The sequence below is a fragment of the Phacochoerus africanus genome, chromosome 6, assembly GCF_016906955.1.
Source record: "Phacochoerus africanus isolate WHEZ1 chromosome 6, ROS_Pafr_v1, whole genome shotgun sequence".
In the NCBI taxonomy this organism is placed as follows: domain Eukaryota; kingdom Metazoa; phylum Chordata; class Mammalia; order Artiodactyla; family Suidae; genus Phacochoerus; species Phacochoerus africanus.
This window is the reverse complement of record NC_062549.1, coordinates 87,417,041-87,440,034: the sequence shown is the minus strand read 5'-3', so window position 1 is coordinate 87,440,034 and position 22,994 is coordinate 87,417,041. Positions and strand designations below refer to the sequence as shown.

At 35.4% G+C, this 22,994-nt stretch overlaps 1 protein-coding gene across 2 annotated transcripts in view; it reads left to right on the top strand.

The window, feature by feature from the left end:
- NUF2 (NUF2 component of NDC80 kinetochore complex) overlaps positions 1 to 16,793 on the top strand; it is a 31,939-nt gene extending 15,146 nt beyond the window's left edge. For both annotated transcript variants that reach the window (XM_047784037.1, XM_047784038.1), the window contains 7 exons: positions 314 to 410; positions 1,287 to 1,349; positions 4,187 to 4,324; positions 6,209 to 6,349; positions 7,374 to 7,549; positions 8,473 to 8,608; positions 16,378 to 16,793. In XM_047784037.1, the coding sequence (XP_047639993.1) occupies positions 314 to 410; positions 1,287 to 1,349; positions 4,187 to 4,324; positions 6,209 to 6,349; positions 7,374 to 7,549; positions 8,473 to 8,608; positions 16,378 to 16,512 (886 nt within the window). In that variant the 3' untranslated portion in view covers positions 16,513 to 16,793. The remainder of the gene's footprint in view (positions 1 to 313; positions 411 to 1,286; positions 1,350 to 4,186; positions 4,325 to 6,208; positions 6,350 to 7,373; positions 7,550 to 8,472; positions 8,609 to 16,377) is intronic.
- Positions 16,794 to 22,994: the final 6,201 nt, after the last annotated feature.

Below are 22,994 nucleotides of genomic sequence, written 5' to 3'. Positions count from 1 at the left end.
AATTAGAGCCAGAGGAGAGGTGTCAGCACTAACATTACGAATGGAGTTAGAAAGGGTAGGTATGTATGCAGATGAGTCCACACATAGATTTGGTGGCAGAAAGTGAAAGGATTTTTATTTTCTCTGTGTAGAAAAGTCCAGGTCATTAATTTTGAGTCACTGTCATGTGGAAGGATGAGCATTCAGGAACATGAAAGCAGAGAGTTGGTTTTTTTTTTTTTTCATTTAAATTATTGAAGGGCAGAGACTTTTTTTGGCCTTTCAAGGTTAAGAACCTGATATATGTTATTTTAATCTATCTTGCGGTGTTTAGTTCTGTTCCAGTTGAAGAGCAAGCTGAGTTCAAGCAGCTTTCAGATGATATTCAGGAGCTGCAGCAATCACTGAATCAAGAGTTTCGTCAAAAAACGGTATCTTTTTTTAGACACCTTAAACTTTTTTTTTCAAGTTTTTTTAATAGATGTGCTGGTGCTAACAGCACATTACTTTCAGTTACTAAAGAAATAGGATATATCACTGTGACCATTTGTGCTCCTTTTAATGGATATATTCTTCTATCTAGATCAAACGATGATTATTAATTGATGTTGTCAAAGTTACCTGCTATCCTATTGACTAGAATTTTTTTTAAGATTTTTCTTTCTAAACATGATGTTTCCAAACTGCATAAGTCACCCTGGATAGTGCAGCAAACCCTCAAGTTGCTTCAGGATGTTTTAAATTTTTAATGGAAACAATTTTCAGCATCTGTTTCTCATACACTACTTGAACTTGTAGCTCAAAGTAGTTCACAGTTTCAGTATTAACTCACATTACCTTCCTTTCAAATCCTGTGAACCTGAGGTTTTGACTTTTACTCTGATAAAAAGCAAATGCTATGTGAAAATCATGCAACAATAAGTGAAAATTTTGTGAAATGATTCTTAAGATGTATGAATTTGTGTGGTGACCAATTTGTGCAGTACACATATCCAATTTAGAAGTAGTTATGGTTGTCTTGAGAATAAAATAAAAATATTATTTTTCTTTTCATTTGTATGTATTATGTTTTCAAAGGGGTGTTAAGTTTGTAGGATATAAATACTCAATTATTTGGATTTAACTACTTTATAAAGGAACTGTTGGTGTTTCTTTTGGCCTTAGGGTCATCATGAACAGAGAAAGTTGGAGAATATCTGGTCTAATCCACTTAATTCTTCTCTTTTATTTTATGAAAAAGTATTGAGTGGCTAAATCTAAATTTGTTCTGAATCATTATAAAGGAGTCATTTGCTTTTTTTTCTTAGATAGTGCTGCAAGAGGGAAATTCCCAAAAGAAGTCAGATATTTCAGAGAAAACCAAGCGTTTGGTAAGTATCTTTTCATTTAACTAGAACTTACAGTTTGAATCTTTTATGTGGAGGAGGATCTTATCTGTGTTATTATTGTCAAATGTTTCTCCTTTTTTCCCTTAAAATTAAATAATTTAACTTTTTTCAATTTAAACATCATAGGTGACTATTGTTTTAAAAAATATGGAAACAAATGTCTGATGGAAGTAAAAATCACACAATCAGATATATTTCTGATCACACAATCGGATATATGTCATAGTTTACATTTCCCTTTGAAGATATACACATATATGTGTAATTTTACATAAATGATACATGCTACATGTCCCAAACTTGCTTTTTTACCATACAATGTAGTATAAATTTATCACATCAATATGGATCCTCATTACTTTTATATCGCATATGGTTGTGCATTCTATGTATGAACCTTAACGTAGATCCTTTTAGTGTCCTGTTGTTAGACATTCATATTGCTTCTCATTTTTTTGCTACTGAACAATAGCATATATGTCCTACACACCTATACATGTATATATATAATTTTGTTTGTTTCTTTTTTAGGGCCACACTCATGGCATACAGAAGTTTCCAGGCTGAGGGTCCAATCAGAGCTGCAGCTGCAGTCTGTGCCACAGCCACAGCAATGCCAGATCTGAGCTGCAGCTGTGACCTATACTGTAGCTCATGGCAAGGTTGAATCCTTAACCCACTGAGTGGGACCAGGGATCGAACCCACATCCTCATGGATATTGCTCGGGTTCATTACCGCTGAGCCACAACCGGAACTGCTGTATGTATATATTTGTGCACCAGGCTGCTTTTTATCTTACAGTAGATTCCTACATGTAGGATTTCTGGGTTAAAGAGAATCACACTTAAATTTAGCCCACATTGCTAGACTGACTTCTAAAAAGTTGGCATTTCTACTGATAGAATATGAAAGTATTCCTTTCTCTATGTCGTTGTCAAAATTGGATATTTTTACTTTTTTCCCCTCCCTATATTTGCTATTCTTGTAAGAAAAAAAACCACTTTAATTTTGATTTTTTGTTTTTTGTTTTTAGTGATATAGACCACCTTATTCAGTGGTTGTTATTTCTTTGTGAATTACGTGTTTATATTCCTTATTTATTTCATTTATTTTTTAACTCCATGAATTAGAACTATTAACTCTATCTGTCTTTCAAATTCATAATTTTTTCCTATTAGAAGGTTTATGTTTTTATATAGTAAAATTGATAGATGTAGTCTTCTACCTTTGGCTTTAATTCTATACACAGACAGGCTTATCTCATTCCTCATTTTTTTAATTCCATGTTTTCTCATTGTACTTTTATAATTTTTCTATTATTTCAATACTTATACTTTAGAGCTATCGAAATTTACTTTGGTTTAATATATTCTTTATTTTTCTAGCACTCTTTTTGGCAGATGTTTTCATCTAAGTAGATTCGACGCTTGTTCAATTATTATTAAATTTCTGTCAGTCCCACTTAAATCTATATTAAAACAACCACTTTGTAAATTTATCAAATTTAGGCTTTTTGTAAAAAGAAGAAAAGTGATGAAAGTCAATGCTAATGTATGGAAAGTGATCGCTAATTTCATAGGGCATTAAAAGAGTAGATAATGTGGTTTGCTAAATAAAGTAATAAATATATTGTTTTAAACATTTAGCTTTGTCCTCTGAGTTAGTTGATCAAGAGTTAAGATCTTTATTTTTAGTTAAAAATAATGTAGACAAATGACACAAGCCATGCAGTAATACATTCCTGTTATATGATACTCAAATCACACACACACACATGCATATACATGTATCTATTCTTTCTATTTTTCTATTTATCTATCTTTCTATCTATATAGAGAGAAACATGAAAGTCCCTCTTCTCTCAGCCAACCTTACCTAAAGTTTACACCTTTCCAGTTCTTTTTCCATGCCATTACATGTGCATTATATAGGTGCATATAGTCACTTGTTGCTATTTTGTTCTGTTTTCATAGGAATGGATTTCTGTTATATGGTGATCAATAAATTTATTCTTATATTTAATTTTTCTTAGCAGTCTTTCCTTGTCAGTACATAGAATTATAGGGTATCCCAAAACAATGTAAGTATAATTTTATCCACTAATACTTAGAAAGGAAGTTCATGAGAGTATTTTTTCTTTTTACATAATTTTAGACTTGCAGAAAAATTTTAAGGGAACTCTCAGATATCCTTCACTTCAGTTTCCCCAAGCAGTTTGAAGTTCAGGAGAAGGAAATTTGTTTCAGTTCAATAACCATGTACTGAGTACCTTCTCAGTGCTATAAATTTCTCTGGGTTCTGGGAGACAAAGATAACTGTTTACAACCTCAAGTTGCTTAGTTAATTCAGAAACCGATTAAATATATAATTATAGTATTGCATGTGCAATAACTATACTGTTTATAGAAGGAATACAGAGGAAGTAGGAGCAGGATTTTCATGGGATAATGGAAACTCACTTGCAGCAGTGGTGTGGGGTGGTGGCAGTCATACTGCAGAGAGATCACTGTAATTGTCCAGACCTACAACTGACTAGTATTATTGGATTGTAGGTTATGGACAGAAGCTGGTGGAAAATGACATTGGAAAGGAGAGTAAGAGCCATGTAATGAAATATCTTTAATGTTATTCTAAGGAGCCTGATCTTTGACCTTTAGACAAATTTGAGCAATCAAGCCCAGGAGTGATGTGGTCATAATTTAATTTTACCCTTACAACAACAAGCATGGACTTAGTTTCTTTGTTCTTTTCCATTATTATAGTGGCAAATCACCAGTTTTATTATTATATGTAATATATAAAAATGTTTTATCAACAGAATGAACTAAAATTGTCAGTGGTTTCTTTGAAAGAAGTACAAGAGAGTTTGAAAACAAAAATTGTGGATTCTCCAGAGAAGCTGAAGAATTATAAAGAAAAAATGAAAGATACGGTCCAGAAGCTTAAAAATTCCAGAGTGAGTTTTCTTTTTATTTTAATACTTTTCTATCTTTTTTCTTTTTAGCAACTCTTGTTTATTCATGTGCTAGTTTTCTAATTTCCAGATTATCTATACATCTCTTCCTCCTAAGCTTTTTGCCCTTGTCGTTAATTTTTAGCTCTTCTCTAAAGTTGATGTAGGGAAAAGAAGTATAATTTCAAGACATATGTTTAATTATGCAACAGATTTTTGAGGCTTTGCTCTGGATGGTCAAAACAGAAATTACTCATCTTCATGAGACTTGGTTATTTTATTTTAAGGGAGAAAGATGTTAAACAATTTTATAATCAGTTATATAATTACAGATTATAGTATATATTATGAAAAAGTATAGGGTATGCATGTGCGGGAGCAGGAAGTGTATAGGTAACTCTCTGTACCTTCTGCTCAGTTTCAGTGTGTACTTAAAACTGCCCTAAAAAATAAAATCTATTTTTAAAAAGTACCAAAAAGAGAAACAAAAAATAGTGTAGGGTGCTTTGAAATAACGTCATGTGAGTAGCTTAATTTAGTATTATGGAAATCAGAGGTGGAGGTGGGAAGAAAGTGGAACTTTATGCTGAAATCTGAAAGATGAACAGAGGTTATCTTAATAAATTTATATTTGGAAGAGCATTCAAGGCAGAGGGAACAGCATATGCAAAGTCTATGAAGTAGTAAGGAGTAAGTTATATTCAAGGAGGAAAGCAGGCTGTATATAAGAAGGATAGTAGCATGAACTGATGATGGAAAAAAATCGACAACAGGCATATTATTCAGGGTGTTGGATTTTACCTTAAAAACAAGTGCATGCCACTGTAGTTTAAAAGGGGGATACTGGAATATGATATGATTTATGTTTTAGAAGATTATGGATTACTATGGGAATTTGTTATTAAAATTATTCTTGATAATTAAGAATTATCACACAGAAATAAACAGACTAGAACAGAAATGAAAGTTCAGAAGTAGATCTGAGTATTTATAAGATCTATTTATTTAATAAATAATTCAGATTCACTTGGCTATTCATCTAGAAGACAAGCAAGTTAGGTCTATACCTTACATTATTTACAGAAATTATTTGATTAAAGATTTAACAATTTTAGAAATTTTAGAACATTTGTATTACCTTGGACTGGGATAGAATTTTAAAATTAAAATTGGAAACTAGAAAACTATAGAGAAAAATAGACCTGTGGAACAGTTTTATTCTGCAAATGACAGGTAAAGGGATTATATCTATTATATGCAAAGACAGAAAAGGGTATTTACAAATTAGTAAGAAAAAAGGCAGCTCAACAGAAAAATGAGTAATAATATGATTAAGTATTCCACTGAAGACAAAATCCAACTGATTAATAAGGGAGGAGGGGTAGGCTAGTGGAGAAAGGAAAAAAAAAAAACCTTTGTATTATTGCAGTACTTGTGGTAAACATATGCTCATTTACTAATTTTAGAAGAAGAATTAATCTTTTTAAAAGAATTAGCTGTAGTAATAGTTATTATACAAATGAATAGGAAGATTATAATTGGTAATATAATTGCCCAGGAGTAATCAGGAGTAGTTTGAGTATTAGCAGAAATGAACTCTTTTAAAATCATCATGAATAACCTTTGGAAGGTACTTCAGTGAGTGATTTAGCAAAATTATGGCAGTTTTTCTTTGTTCAAGGATATTTGGCAATTAGGAAGCATAATTATATGTGCTTAGACACATGTCAGTAGTAGTGCTTTGTTACTGACCTAGAAATTTAATTGTTCTCTGCTCTTAAGCTTTCAGTATTAAGTACAGAAATTATTTAAGAGCAAACAAATTGACGCTACTGCAGTTTCTTAAAGGAGAGTGTCAAACTGGTTTCTGTGTTTTTTCCTTCAAAGCAAGAAGTGATGGAAAAATATGAAATCTATCGAGACTCGGTTGACTGCCTGCCTTCATGTCAGCTGGAGGTGCAGTTGTATCAAAAGAAAATACAAGACCTTGCAGATAATAGAGAAAAATTAACCACTGTCTTAAAGGAGGTTTGTATTGTGTGGAATTTTTATGTCTTTATTAGTAATAGTTTACTGTATTTCCTTGGATTTGCTTTTACTTTCTGTTGCTATTTTCCTACAGAAAAGCAGTCATTTCTACAGTATAATAGATGTGGTAATATATGCTCATGAATAAAACACTATTCTTTTTAAACATAGCAGTAGTAGACCTATTTTAACCTTCAGATGAAATGAATAACAAATTAATTAACATAGCATATTGCCATGTACATTTCGGGGAAAAAATCATGGAATTTTAAACTTGTTTTAACAAGTTGGAAATAATCTAAGCAGCAAGCACAAGGTCCCAATTTACTGCCTAACACTGAAGTTAGTAGGATCTATGAAGAGATTTAAATTTTATGACACAGACCCTGCCCTGAGTGAAGATAGAGAGCAAATGCCAAAGTTTTAAAGTTTCTCAGGCTGGAGACTTGAAAGTCTTTTTCACTTCCTTCATCTACCTAGTCCAGACTGTCCCTGGGATCACTAACATAGCACTTGATTAAAGATTTCTTTTTTGAGGGAAGAAGGGGTTAGAAGGTAAGATGGTCTGATAGATATATTCTTTCACAACTACATACTCCCCTTATCTTCCATCAAGTGTCAGCACAAAAAAAAAAAAAAAAAGATTGTGAGCCACTGCTTTTTAATTGTTCCCAGGGTCTGTCCTTTTCTCTTTATTCCCACTACTTTAGTTCAGACCCTTAGGCCCCCAGTTTAGCCTGTTGGCTGATCTTATTAATTTGTTCTTCTATTCCAATCCTTGCTGATGAAATGATATGAGATAAAACAACCTCTCCAGGTGTCAGGTACTTTCTCAGTATCCCTGGTGCCTTTCTGTTGTCTCTTGTTCAGTCTGCATTCTTGTGCTGGGCTGTCAGTGCTTTAAACAGCTTTATCACATTTTAAAATTGTATTTTATTATAGCTCATCCTAGAAGATAGTCCTTCATTTTGTTTGTAAATCCTAATTTGTTGTATTGACTTTAAATATGTCTCTTAAAATACAGAGCCTGAACTTGGAGGATCAAATTGAAAGTGATGAGTCGGAATTGAAGAAATTGAAGACTGAAGAAAATTCCTTTAAAAGACTGATGATCGTGAAGAAGGAAAAACTTGCCACAGCACAGTTCCGGATAAATAAGAAGCATGAGGATGTCAAGCAGTACAAACGCACAGTGATTGAGTAGGACCTTATTTTTAATGTGCTAGAAAGTAGTTAGAAAAACCTAATGCATTTTTTCCCCTAAGATTCCAGATCTCCTGTCATTTCAGAAAGTTGGATGAGTTAATTCTGCTGCTATGTCTAGATTTAGAAATGTTTTAGGTACTAGTTTTTTTGGTTTTTGTTTTTTCTGTCTTTTCCAAATATTATAATTCCAGTTCCTTTGTGTAATTCTTCAAAAGGGTTCTGGTGCTACTGCTTATCTCAGTGCACTTTTAGAGCCAGTGGTCTAGAGTTGTATTAGAATGAATCAACTGGTCCATCCTATTGTCTTTCTGGTCTGTAGCATTATAGCATATTTTGAAAGAAGTCTTATTTTTTAATTCAGGTACGAATAAGTGATACTTATTAAGCATTCTGTCATCACTGTCCTCATCATCATTGTTGTCCGCCAGTATGTTTGGGTGTTTCTTCAGCATAGTCTTCTTCCCATCAGTTCTAAGAATGTGTTTTTAGAATAAATGCCCCAGATAAATCTATGGGGTGTCATCATTTTAGCCTCTAAAAGGTGTGTTGGATCATCTGAAGATTTCCTTTCTTCCTCCTCTTGCAGATGAAGAAAAAGGGCACAGTCTGAGCGTTTTAATTTGTTGCCACATGCCTTGCACAAAAGTGCTGATTCACATTCCCACCAATGGTACAGGAGTGAGCACAGCTGGGCAGATGTGACTTATAATCTCCATTTTAAATAATAGCTTTGTGTGAAAGAGCTCACGCAATGCCATGACCTGAGTGTAGCGCCACCCTGGGGTTCTCATCTGGCTGCTTTTATATCTTGAAAAGAGTTTTAGGTGTGTCAATCAAATACAGTTACTTTGGAATCAAAATTAGAGTTTAAGGTTCTTAAGAGGAATTATAATTTAGCCATCTCTGTTTTCCTTTAGAGACTGCAATAAAGCTCAAGAAAAAAGAGGTGCTGTTTATGAGCAAGTAACCACAATTAATCAAGAAATCCAGAAAATTAAATTTGGAATTCAACAACTAAAAGATGCTGCTGAAAGGGAGAAACTGAAATCCCAGGTGTGTGTACATTCATAAGAAATTAATTTCAGATAATGCCACAAGTTTAAAGTATAAATTATGTCACTCTTGTTTTGAAGATTTTGTTAGTTCTCCAGAGGAGAAATTGACCCCTCAGGCAGGTCTGTTGCTTTTATGACATTTATGGCACCTTTTCCATTACCCTGGGGTAGTTTGCATGTATGTCTATCTACTTCATACCCTTTTTCTACCTGGCCTTTTTTCCTGTCAGCATCTAGAATTGTGCTTTGCAGTAAGAATAGGTGCTCCATAAAGATTCTGAATTTTTCTGATAAATGAACTTGGATAGTGATTTAGAGTAATGTCATCTTGGAGTTCCCTGGTGGCGTAGTGGTTAAAGACTTGGCATTGCCACTGCTGTGGCTTAGGTTACTGCTGTGGCTCGAGTTTGACCCCTGGCCTGGGAACTTCCCATGGGCACGGCCAGAAAAATAATAATGTCATCTAAAAATTTTCTGCATTTTTTTTGCTGATAAAAGGATCTCAATAATATTTCTTTTTTTTTTCTTTTTTTTTTTTTTTGTCTTTTTGCTATTTCTTGGGCTGCTCCTGCGGCATATGGAGGTTCCCAGGCTAGGGGTCCAATCGGAGCTGTAGCCACCGGCCTACACCAGAGCCACAGCAACTCGGGATCCGAGCCGCATCTGCAACCTACACCACAGCTCACGGCAACACCGGATCGTTAACCCACTGAGCAAGGGCAGGGACCGAACCCGCAACCTCATGGTTCCTGGTCGGATTCGTTAACCACTGCACCACGACGGGAACTCCTCAATAATATTTCTTACTATAAAAGTTAAATGCATTTGAGTTGCTACCTGAGACAACATAGCTTAGATCTGTCCCTGTTTTGAGATTTGTAATAACTTTGTCATAATTACCTAAAATGACTTTGCTTGTTTTAAGTTCATTTATTGTTTCACAGTCTCAAGTTTAATGGGGACAGACATCTTGTCTTCGATATTTTTATCCTCCAAATATTAGTATAGTGCCAAACATAAAAAGTTTACCTGTTTCTATCTTTTTTTTTCAACTGTCGGAGACCCAGAGAAGTAGTGATATTCTTGAATGAGCTTTATCACAGCTCATTCTCTCCTAAACTTTTGAAGTTTGTCCAGTATCCTTAAGAATGTCTCAAACTGCTCCACCCGGAAGTCACTAAAAATAACCCTTTGTCATGTTAAAATCCCTTGGCCTCTTTTTTTTTTTCCTGCTCATTCTTCACGTTACCTACCTTGATATCTTAGCTTAAACCTCTGATACCTGAAAGATATTTAAACATAATGTCACTACCTTTTGCCATCCACATTTAATTTGCAAGGATTCCTTATACTAAAAGAATCACAGTAGACAGTCCTCTCATCCTGTTCTCAGGAACCTTTATCCCCTAAAATATTAGGTTGTTAGCATGTGCACATATATACTGAAGAATTTCTCAATCTACTTGAAAAGGAAGGAATGGGAGTTCTTATTGTGGCACAGCAGAAACAAATCCGACTAGTATCCATGAGGATGTGGGTTCGTTTCCTGGCCTTACTCAGGGGGTTGAAGGTCTGGTGTTGTTGCGAGCTGTGGTGTAGGTTGCAGATGTAGCTTGGATCCTGCATTGCTATGGTTGTGGTGTAAGCCAGCAGCCGTAGCTCCGATTTGACCCCTAGCCTGGGAACTTCATTTGCCATGGGTGCAACCATAGAAAGCAAAAAATAAAAAATTAAAATTAAAATTAAAAAGGAAGGAAAGAAGGAAAGAACGGAAGTAAGAAGGAGAAAGAAGAAATGGTTGGGTTTTCTCTTCCGTGGTCTGCCCAGTACACTGTCCTAATTTTTCTGTTTGTTTGTTTGTTTTCTGCATTCAAACTACTTCTCTTTTTTCTGCCATTTCACTGGATATCTACTGAGAGTCAGCCTTTGGCCTCTTTGTCTCTAGAATGGGCTTAGAAAGACCTTAGGAGATACTTAATCCTACTTCTTAACCAAATCAAATAAGCAGATATTTATTTGTTATCACATGGTCAGATACAATTAATAAAACAGTTACTAGTGTAGGTACACATCTTTTGGTATCAGTCATAAAAGATGGCTATGCCTGCCTTAAGTTCCTTTAGTTTTGTGCACATATGTCTCACCACTAAGTTTCTCAACCATAGCAGTCATGTATTTTTTACCTTAGTATTATATCTTGTCAGACTATGCCTAGAATGGTGCATGATACATAGTACGCTTTCCATAAATATCTGAAATTGGAAAGCCATCTATCATGGTGTTACTTAAAAACTAGCTGTGTATTAGAATTTAATGAGGAACTTAAAAATGAGCAAACTCCTTCCCAAATATATTGAATTAGAATCACCAGCAATGGAGTTCCTTTTGTGGCTCAGCGGTAATGAACCCAACTAGTATCCATGAGGACATGGGTTTGATCTCTGGCCCTGCTCAGTGGGTTAAGGATCCAGCATTGCCATGCCCTATGGTGTAGGTCACAGATGCAGTTGGGAACTGGCATTGCTGTGGCTGTGGTATAGGCTGGCAGCTGCAGCTCGTATTTGACTCCTAGCCTGGGAACTTCCATATGCCATGGTTGCAGGTCTAAAAAGAAAAATGAAAAAAAAAAAAAGGAATCACCAGCAATGGGGCCCATGAGCTTAAATTTTTTAACATGGTTCTTGAGAACCATTGATGTGTTTTGCCTCCTTGTTGTCAATAGTATAGAGCTCATCACTACTTGAGGTGTTCTACTAGGACAGCTTTAGTTATTAAAATGTTACTTCTTATTTTGAGTGTAAAAATATTTATTTCTGTACTCTAGTGAACCAGAACCGTCTCTCTAGAACAAATCGGTACCCTCTTCTACTTAATTACCCGTGTACTTAAAACCTTTGAGGATAAAGATCATGGGCTCTTTCAGCCTTCCCATCCAGGTTAATCAGCCCTAGTTTTCCAGCCATTCTTTATATAGCTTAATTTTCAAATTCATTATTGTCCTGTTTACTGTCCTCTCTACTCTGTTTCCTGCTTTTTTAATTGTTTGAAATGTAGAACCCAGTACTAAACATAATCTTCTAAATAATGGAGTGACCAGCCCCAGAGCACAATGCTTTTATTAATGAAGCATAATATTGGGTTGGTTTTTTAGCAACATCTTGCCCTTGGCTTGTATTGCACTTGTGAGCAAATTAAAGGACCTCTGTCTTTTTTATATGAAGTTCTGCCAAATTAAAATTTTTTCACCATTCTTTAAAGAACTATTTTTTTGAACTATTTTTTTAAACTTTTGGGATTTTACTGTTATTTCTTTTAGATGTCATTTTATTTATTTTACCCTAGATTTCCAAAATATTGAGGTCAGTTTAAATCCATGTATCATTCACATTAACTCTTTCTCATGGCTTAGTGTCACCTGCCTTTTTCTAAGAATTAAATGTTGAATAGGACTAATCCCTTTGCTGCATTGCATTTCTTTTTTCAGAATGGCATAAAACTATTGATCAAGACTTTGGATAGAGTTGTTCAACTTACTACGTTGTTCTAACCATACCTTTATCCAGACAACATTGTGATAGCCATTTGTTCCAAAACAGTTTGGGAGAGTCTAAGTCTTATGGTGAAATCAAGATACATTTTGTCAAAGAACTCCCTTTAGCTTATATCATAATCATCTTTCATGAAAAGGAAAGGAGAACATGTTAAGATTGCCAAATTGTTCTTTATGTATTTCTGTTGGACACTAGTGATCATCATATCCCTTTTTTCATTAAATATTCTTTTCTTTTTTCTTTTTTTTGTCTTTTTGCTATTTCTAGGGCCACTCCTGTGTGGCATATGGAGGTTCCCAGGCTAGGGGTCCAATCGGAGCTGTAGCCACCGGCCTACGCCAGAGCCACAGCAACGCGGGATCCGAGCCGCGTCTGCAACCTACACCACAGCTCACGGCAACGCCGGATCGTTAACCCACTGAGCAAGGGCAGGGACCGAACCCGCAACCTCATGGTTCCTAGTCGGATTCGTTAACCACTGCGCCACGACGGGAACTCCTAAATAATCTTTTCTATAGATATTTCATCTCTCCTAGTTCCAATTAACACCTTTATTTAGATAGTTTTCAAACACTGATGTTTCCTATTCTGCCCACTTACCTCAACTCTACTCCTTACTTTAGCTGCCTGATGGGTATTCTCAGTGGATAAGATCACCACAACAAAAGAAACATTTATGAAATTGCATTCAGCATCTTTCATTGTCTTTCCTCTCATTGTCTTTCCTCTTCCTCCCTTTCACCTTCCCCTTTTGTCCCTTTCTCTTTCCCTCTCTCTTTCACGTAGTTTCTTCATGTTCTCTAATGGCAAAAACATTTTCAAAATATCACAAAGGATTGCAGTTTTGGATTTTCTTTAAGATAGTCCTAATATCCAGAAATCACCAAGTTAATGTTATGATTTTTTTTTTTTCTTTTTGGGGCTGCACCTGTGGCATATGGAAGTTCCCAGGTAAGGGGGTTGAATCGAAGCTGCAGCCACTGGCCTACACCACAGGCACAGCAATACCTGATCCTTAATCTACTGAGTGAGGTCAGGGATCAAACCTGCATCCTCATGGATACTAATCAGATTCATAACCCACTGAGCCACAACAGAACTCCCAATGATAAGATTTTTAAAAAATTCTCATTGGTGATGTTCATAACAACCCTTTCTCTTTTTTTTGTCTTTTTGCCTTTTCTAGGGCCGCTCCCACGGCATATGGAGGTTCCCAGGCTAGGGGTCTAATCGGAGCTGTAGCCACCGGCCTACACCAGGGCCACAGCAATGCAGGATCCCAACCACGTCTGCAACCTTCACCACAGTTCACAGCAACGCCGGGTCCTTAACCCACTGAGCAAGGCCAGGGATCGAACCCACAACTTCATGGTTCCTAGTCAGATTCGTTAACCACTGCGCCACAAAGGGAACTCCATAACAACCCTTTCTAATCATACTTCTATCACATAATTTTGTAGTAATCATAGATTGCAACAAAAACTTGCTTAAATTTCTCCCATAAGATTCTCCTGCATCAAATCTGCCCTGAATACCAAGCATTGCCCAATTATTATTATATAGATAGTCATTCGACAAATGGTTTATGCACCTACTAGGAGCCAGCATTTGTTTGTTTGCTTATGTTTTGGTGCTCCTATGGCATGTGGAAGTTCCCCAGCCAGGGATCAAACTCACGCCACAGCAGTGACCCAAATTCGCTACAGTGACAACCTATCCTTAACCTGCTGCACCACAGGAGAACTCCTACATGCCGCCTTTATATTTGACTCAGGGAATAAGTGTGAACAAGGAAGGCATGACCCCTGCCTTCTAGGATTTTTAAAGTTTTATATCTAAGTTAATCATTTTCATTGTTTAAGATTTAATGGAAAATGTATTCTTCATATAGCTTTCCTTAGCTCCTTTTCAGATATCTCAAATAATATGGCATTTGTAATCTATTGATTTGTGCTGTCCACGAGGGTAGCTACTAGCAGCATGTGGCTATTTACATTTATATTTAAATTAATGAAAATGAAATAAAATTTAAAATGTAGTTCTGTGTTTATACTAGTTATATTTCAAGTAACCAGTCTGATCTAGATTGTATGTTTCTTTACGGTAGGAAGCTTAATTGCATGTTCCGTTACACTGAACTGTTTTTGGTGCTACTTGTAGAAGTGATTCAATAATATAATGGTTGATGAATTAATACATACTTGGTGGATAAATGGCTACACTGGCCATAAAACTCCATGGATATCATGTAATCCTAAATTTTTCTGATTTGAAGAGTGAGATTATTACCTAGTCCAATGCTGTCCAATAGAACTTATTGCTGGGAATGTTCTGTAGTGCTCAGTATGGTAGTTGTTAGGTCCATGTAGCTGAGAGCTTGAAGTGTGACTAGTACAGCTGAGGGACAAAGAGCTGTTTAAATGTAAATTTAAGTAATCACATGTCCCTAGTGGTTGTCATATTAGATACCGTAGAGCTAGAGTTAGAGTTTAAAAATATTTAATGTCAGTGGAAACCATCACAGTAAGACTTACTTATCATGTGAATTAACATGATCAAGTTACACTTGGATACAGAATTTAATTGGAAACTAAATATGTAGCTTTTGTGAGGGCTGTGATCTATTGCTATTAACATCCTGTGAGAGTTGGCTTAGAACTTCAAATGTTTGTTTGCTTTCTGTGAATATGCCATTGGAATTGGGCTTTCATGTTTCATTCATTTATTGTGGCTCTACCCGCAGGATATGGTTCCTCCTTGAGAATATAGTTGTTCTCAGGAGAAAATTGTTCCTCCAAGTGTGTCGATATAGTTGGTTCAGATATTTACAGATTGTATATCTTTATTTAGCCACACTTTGTTTTAAGAGTTTCTCATGAGTAATCTCTACCAAATTTATTCTGCTTTCTTTTTAGTATGAATGCTTACTTCTGTAGAACTAGGAATTTAAATTGATCTGTAGCTGCTGAATGTGCTGATTTTTTTTTTAAATGGATTTTATGTAAGTTAGCAACTAATTCACCTTATTTTTCCTACAAGATTTAAGAAATAAAGGTATCAAAACCTTTTGATTTATTTTCCTAATGATTCATATTCTGTCATAGTTGTAGTAATTTGATGCCTGATTAGATTTTGGGAATCTAAATACACCCTTCTATTTTTATATTAGGATTTTAAAATGATCTATGTTTAGATTTTGGGAAAGTGTTTAGCTTTAAGCATCTATTTGTATTCATTTAATATAAAGCAATAGTTCACAAACTTGCTTAGGTGGCAGTCTCTGGAAATAGTGTTCTGTTTTGGAACATTTTGAATTTATACTATGTTAAATTATATTCTATATAATTATTTCAAAATCAGATAGTATCTATATTAGAATTTAAACTAAGATAAGTAGTAGCCAAACTATAGGTTTAAGAAAAATTTAATGGGAGCAACACAAAATTGAGAGCATTTATACCTATTATACCAATAAATTGCTTTTTCCTTCCATTGGAAAAGGCCTGCTGTTTTATTTCAGTGATGAAACGCTGCTTATAGTCTCTTAAAATATTTCTTTTTTTTGTATCAATGTTTGAAAATTGTTTTAAGAAAAATGAATAATAAGTGGATCAAAATTGCATTTGATAAGAGTGATATAGAGAAAATATATGCATAACTAATTGGTTTATTTACTATTTTATTCAGTCTATAAAAATTATTCTATAATTTTTTTCTTAATTCTTAATAACATGTCCATGTAGGTTTATATGAAGTCTCATTATTGCTTTTAGTAAAACTGCCTGAGTAGTTTATTAAAACAACTCTAAAAGGTATTAGTATGTTTTTTAGTCCTATAGATTACTTATTAAATCTGTTTACATTATCATTTAGATGATGATCAGGATCAAATGTAGAGGTTATAGCTGTTTATAGTAATCTAGGTATTTGCCTAGTAAACAAGAAAATCCCCAAAGTAAAAACATGTTCTTAATGTCTTAGATTCCAAATCATTGTTTATGTTTTTGCTTTGTTCTTTCTTATAGCTGACCTTCTGATACATCTTTACAGCTTAATAAGAGTAGGCATGTGTGTATGTGTGTATGCATAAGACAGTTTAGGCTTTAAAATGTTGTTAATAAATGTGAATGGGACTGTTGGAATGAATTCTTGTAACTCATTTTTAGTTTAGGTTGTTGCATGGAATAATTCTTATTCTATTTCATTTTCTACTTAGGAAATATTTCTCAGCTTGAAAGCTGCTTTGGAGAAATACCACGAAGGCATTGAAAAGGCAACAGAGGACTGTCATGCTAACATAGAAGAGAAAACAGCTGAACTGAAGAGGAAGATGTTCAAAATGTCAACCTGATTAGCAAAGTTACAAAACCTTTTTGTAAATAACCTGCCAATTTTAAATTTTATATTTTGAAAGGGAATAGTTAAGTTGAAGTTAATAGAAGTATCAAAAGTACCAAATAATGTTGGTTCAGTGAGTTTTTTTTTTAATATACTCTCATAGGTTATTATTTTGGAAGATAATGCATTTATTGTAGACTTTTACGAACTTAAAATTAAAGCAACTTGTGCTCATGTCTCTGCTTCTTGTTGAAAGTAGTGGTTGGCGTAAGTCAGAAATAATTACATTTGAAATATGTAATTTTTTTTTATTGTCATGGCTGTTGTTGCTTTGTTGACATTCAGAGGAACTGTATTATTGAGCCCTCACTTTGCACTAAGCACTGTGGTTGGAATCTCATTTGATCTTCACTTAAGCAACACTAGGTAGACATTTTTATAGCTACTTTATAGGCAAGGTAACTAAGAAGGTCCTAAAAGTTTAAACAGCTAAGTAAGCCACAATTTGAATCGTGCCCTGTACGATACTGAAGCTGGAATGTTTCTACTATACCACGGTTTCTAATGTAATTATTTGAAATGGAGAGTGTAGTGTGAGTGTGGTTATCTAATTCTTCATTGATACCATGGCATTATTATAAGGAAAATAAGTTAAAATGTGCTAACTACTTAGAACAATGGCATGATAGACAATACATACTAAGTATGGACATTTAACATTCCGGGTACTTTTCTTTTTGTCAGAAATATTAACTACTACTGTAGGTAGAGACCAGGCTTTCAGTGAGGGGAAAAGTCCGGAAGTGTGAAGAGTGGGAAGATCTAGGTATCCAGGGAGGAATAGTTGGAGCACAAAATTGAGCTATTGCCCTGTCGCTTCCTTGCATTTTAAAAAATAGAATTTTTATCCATAGAAAGGTCTGTTTATGAGACTTAACTAATAGATATAAACATGACCATGTCTCTCTCATTTTATATTTAAAATTTTAACTCCCTGGACCTTTCTCCACCTTTAGCTTCTGCTCTTTTCACAACCAAATTTCTAGAAAACCTAATCTATATACGTGACTCTACTTCATCCTCTGCCCATTTGGCATTGTTGCTTCTATCCATACTAATTCACTAAACTTTCTTTTTTTCTTTTTTTTTTAACCTTTATTTTATTTTATTTTATTTTATTTTTTTTATTTTCCCACTGTACAGCAAGGGGATCAAGTTATCCTTACATGTATACATTACAATTACATTTTTTTCCCCACCCTTTGTTCTGTTGCAACATGAGTATCTAGACAAAGTTCTCAATGCTATTCAGCAGGATCTCCTTGTAAATCTATTCTAAGTTGTGTCTGATAAGCCCAAGCTCCCGATCCCTCCCACTCCCTCCCCCTCCCATCAGGCAGCCACAAGTCTCTTCTCCAAGTCCATGATTTTCTTTTCTGAGATGTTTATTTGTGCTGGATATTAGATTCCAGTTATAAGTGATATCATATGGTATTTGTCTTTGTCTTTTTGACTCATTTCACTCAGTATGAGATTCTCTAGTTCCATCCATGTTGCTGCAAATGGCATTATGTCATTCTTTTTTATGGCTGAGTAGTATTCCACTAAACTAAGATCCCATTACTAGTTATCAAAATTCTCTAGATTCCTTTTAATTTTTATCTTCCTTATATTCTCCTGTTCAATATTTTTTCCCTTTGTCTCCATAACACCCCTCTCTTGGTTGTCTTAATTCTCTGCTTGGTCCTTTTAAATGTCTTCCCATGAGGGTCTTATTATCTCTTCTTCTCTGAAGTATTTGTGTTCTCTAGGCTACTGCCCTGTCCCTCCTCCCCTTCTCAGCCTCTGTACCCCTCCTTGAAAACTTTTATCTGTACCTGTCACTTCAGTCACAGGTTAAACACCCCTGCAGCTTATACTACATTGTATATATTTAGTTACATTTGTCCTATTTTTCCTTTATTTCAGACTTGAGTATCCAATAGCCAGTAGAGTTAACCTGTGAATAACACTGCTTTGGACTGCAAGGGTCCACTTACACATGGATTTGTTTCAATAGTACTACACAATCCATAGTTGGTTTAATCTGTGGATGCAAAGGCACAGATACAGAGTTCCAACTATGGCACTTCAAAAACCCAGAGCAGGTCCAGGAACAAATGCCCTGCAGACACCAAAGGATGACTGTAAGTGTTCTTGACCTTTTTCTGCGTTCTGGTGAAGCCTACAGACCTTTTCAGAATAGTGTTTTTTGTGCATGAAATATAATAGAGGATTGCAAAATACAGGATCAGATGCAAATAAAGTTATCAAAATACTTTAAAAATGTGTTATGGAAAAAGAACTTACCAAATTTCCCTTTTAGGTCAGTACACCTCACTCCCCTATATCCATTTATTTGGCAAGAACTATGGATTGATGTACCTGAGTCTCCCTTCTTGCCCATCTTCGCCCACGTTGTAATTTACATTGTCATCATTTCTCACCTGGTGTACTTGCAATAATCTTTTCTCCCAGGTTTCCAGTCTTTAACTGCCTCTACAAAGGTATTAGGGTATTCAAAACATGAAAATTATGTCAGTAATTAATTTAAAATCTCTTAGATTTTCAAATTGTGTTGCTTGGTGCCATAGTGAGCTCACTGGGAAACCATGGCGTATTTTAAGTTTGTAAAGGAAACAGTGATGCCCTTTGTCTTGGACACTAATGCAAACTACTAGCTCAAAAGAGTTCACAGCTTCAGTGTTAGATCATTTTATATTCCTTTCAGTGATAAAAGCTGGTTTTTTTAGTGTTTGCTGTGATACAAAGCAAGCTTGAAGATCATTATGGAATAAGAAATGAGAGTATCAATATCCAATCTAATTTTAAGCTTTGAGAATTTGTACACGCCAATAGGCAGGCACATTCAATTAATCATTAGCTACCTAAGAATAGAATAAAAATATTCTTTCAGTTTTTTTTTTCCTTAAATACATATTGCTAGGGCATAAATACCTAAGTTGCTTGAACCTATCTACTTGATAATGAAACTGTTGTTTTGGCTAAGGGCATAGTAAAGAATTTCTGATAAACTCAGGGTTTTGTGATCTGTCACTTAGGGGATAACTTTTCATGAGTTTCCAGACCCTTGATACTCTGGACTCTTACACCTTTTCTCTTGCTAGTTTCTCATTCGAACTCCATCCTCAAGCAAAACTGAACTAACTTTGTTTCCTTAGCACCTCACACTTCCATGTCTTGGCACATTTCCTCCTGTAGTTTGTCTTTCTCTTTTGTCCAACTGAAAAATACTCGTTTTTCAAGTCACCCAAACTATAGCTGTAATATCTTTTTAAACCTCAGGTTTCCCTCATTTTCTGTTATTACTTTCACTATAATTTGTATCATTATATTACTATTTTTTTTCTTTTTAGGGGCCACACCAGCAGGTGGAAGTTCCTGGGGTAGGGATGGAATCCGAGCTGCAGCTGTGGCCTATGCCACAGGCACACCAACACCAATCTGAGCTGCATCTGCAACTTATGCTGCAGCTTGCAGCAACCCTGGATCCTTTAACCCACTGAGCAAGGCCAGGGATCAAACCTGCATCCTCTTGGACACTAGTCAGATTTTTAACCTACTGAGCCACAAGACAAACTCCTATATTGTAATTTTTTAATAGATCCTCCACTGTTCCAGAGTTTATGTTTCTTGAGGCTGGTGGCTATGCCTCCTTTTTTAGCACCAATAATACAGCATAGTGCCAGCCGTCTATAGCCACTTAAGGCATAGCCTTTTTCCTCTCCTATGACCGAATAACATAGCCATTGAGGCCAGGGTTATCTTAACCTAGGAAGAAACACTTATTTTTCATGTTTTTTTTTTTCCACACCAAACATCAACACGTGTTCTAGTGGTTTAGTATCTTCACTTTCATCTTGTTTTGCCCCTAAACAGAAAAAAGCCTTAATCACGGAGCCATCAGTGTAATCTGCATTAAAACCTATCTTTGGCCGTTTTGATTGGAGGACAAATTTAAACACTTAGAATTTTTCTCTAGTGCCTTCTTGAAAATGACTATTTGGGCTATGTAACCTTTAAAATTTTATTAGCATAGGGAAATTAATACTCTGGAAAAAGGCAATGGCCTCATGTATATGTGACATATGCTAAAGCCTGCTCTTGAAGGAACTTCTGTGTCTATATAGACTTTAGTTATCTTGTGTGAGTCCAGCTACTTATTAGCTATATGTAGAGCAAATATTTAATTTCAGGTTCAACTGACATATTTCAAGGAGCTAATCCATTTTATGACAAAGCAAGGGAAATTGAAATATGCACCTTGCAGGCTGAAGTTAATGCATCTGATTTTAGCTTAACAGGATGTTTCCTATTTTTAGTAAGACCAGAAAAGTTTTATATGAAATTCCATTTCAAACTCAGGGTCTGCCACCTATTTCAATTAAGTTGGCTCTCTTCTTTTGATTGAAATATGTTTCTCATCTTCCTATCCATATTGCCACCAGGGGGCATAATACAACTTGCATAACCAATGCTAGAATAACTTGATTTTAATATTTGAAGCATCAAAGATGAAAAATCTTAAAGTGATAGTAACAACTCCAAAAAACAGTGTCAGAAAGAACTTAAAGGCAATCAATTCAGAGTCGAAATAAGTTCTAAATAGAACCCAAAAGTTACTTTAAAATTTGCTGAAAGGATGATACCAAAGCTCCAATTCTGACCTTATTATCTTTTTTGATTATTTTATCTCAGTTTTCCTCCTAGTACTTGGTTCAGGATTTCTAGCTCAGATTTCATATAACTCTTAAAGCAATTTTCCCGAGACAAGAATTTAAGATGCCCACACAGCAATGAGCAGGTCACTTAGGAGATGAACCTAGATCACCACCTGGCAGAGACGTCTCCCTTGTGACATGGTTTTTGGGTTTTTTCCGATAAGGTGATAAAGTCAGTCTCTACCACTACTATCCTCTAATCTGTTCTTACTTCCACTACATAGATCTTTCTAAAATACACATTTAATCATCTCTTTGCAACTGCTTTACAATCTTGGACGCCAACCCATTTCAGGGTAAGATCCACAGTACTTTGAAGGACAATATGTTGATGGAGGCAGAGTGATGCAGTACAGTAGCTCTCAATCTGTCATGTGTGTGTAACATTTGCCTGGGGTCCTTGTTAAACATGCCTTGATGTAGTGGGTCTCCGGGAATCTGCACTTGAAACGAGGGCACTAATAACAATGATCTCTGGAGATCACTTTAGGAAACACTACTGTGTGATTAAAAGTATAAACTTTAGAGTTAATATGTATAACTTATAAAATGGGAATAATAAATACATCTTTAGCACATAAGATTAAATGCATTTTGAAAAACAACACAGTGCCTGCTACAGAGCTACTTCCATGGTAGCTAATGCTCTTATAACTGGTAGTAGATTGCTCCAGGAACCGATCTGATACGATGTCTGTTTTCTACACCACCTCTGTTTGCAGTTCTTTATACCTACTTGGTGATGAATGAATCAGTGTTTGCTGAATTAACGAATTTGGTCTGCTTGAACAAAATGAACACAGGATCCTAAAGCCAATAGTTTACAGAAAAAGAAATCACCTTGTATTTTTAGTGCAGAGAACACAGATCAAGACAGTTTTACCTTACCAGGGAAAAAAGCAGGTACGCTGGTAGCAAATGTGCAAGCTTTCCTTGGCTCCACAGGGTGTCACTGCTGATTCCTCTTTCCAGACTGAGTTTAAGTGTAAAGATTGTATGACATTCAGAGGAGGCTTCTCAAACCTGAGAGTTCATTAGAATCACAGAAAAGCCTAAGACAGATGACTGCCCCAGAGTTTCTCATTCAAAAGGTCTGGGGTGAGGTTCTAGAATTTATGTCAATTAAATTCTTGGTTCAGGGATCCCACTTAGAGAACCACTGCAATACAGAAATCCACCTACAGCTAGGGCTAGTATTTTTTCAAAGGTCTTCTACAGCAGGAGAAATACATTGATGTGGTTACAAGTCACATATAGATTCTCATTCAGCTGGTCCGAGATCCTGCATTTTTAAAAACTCTTAGGTGATACTGATGCTGCTGGACCACGCTCTGAATACCAAAGTTTATGGGGCACCCCTGCATCATTGATTCCACCTTCATATTACCAAGTTCTTTGCCCTTCAGGGAAGAGGCGGTTTATGTAAAGTACTTGGCACAGCACCCAACACACAGTCAAGCACTTTACATGTGCTAGCAATGATTAGAGTGAGGTATTTAATGCAGTGGTGAAGAATGTGCGTTTTGGAGACACCTTGAATTTCACGTTTGCAGTTTACCAGCTGTGTGAACTGGGGCATGTTACAGAATGGCAGGGAGCATTGGGTTTGTCATTTGTAAATTAGGGATTCATGGCAGTATTTAAACCAGAAAATAAATGTGAGTTACTTAGCACTCTTTGTAAATGGTTATTTCTACTGGTAAAACCCAAGAAA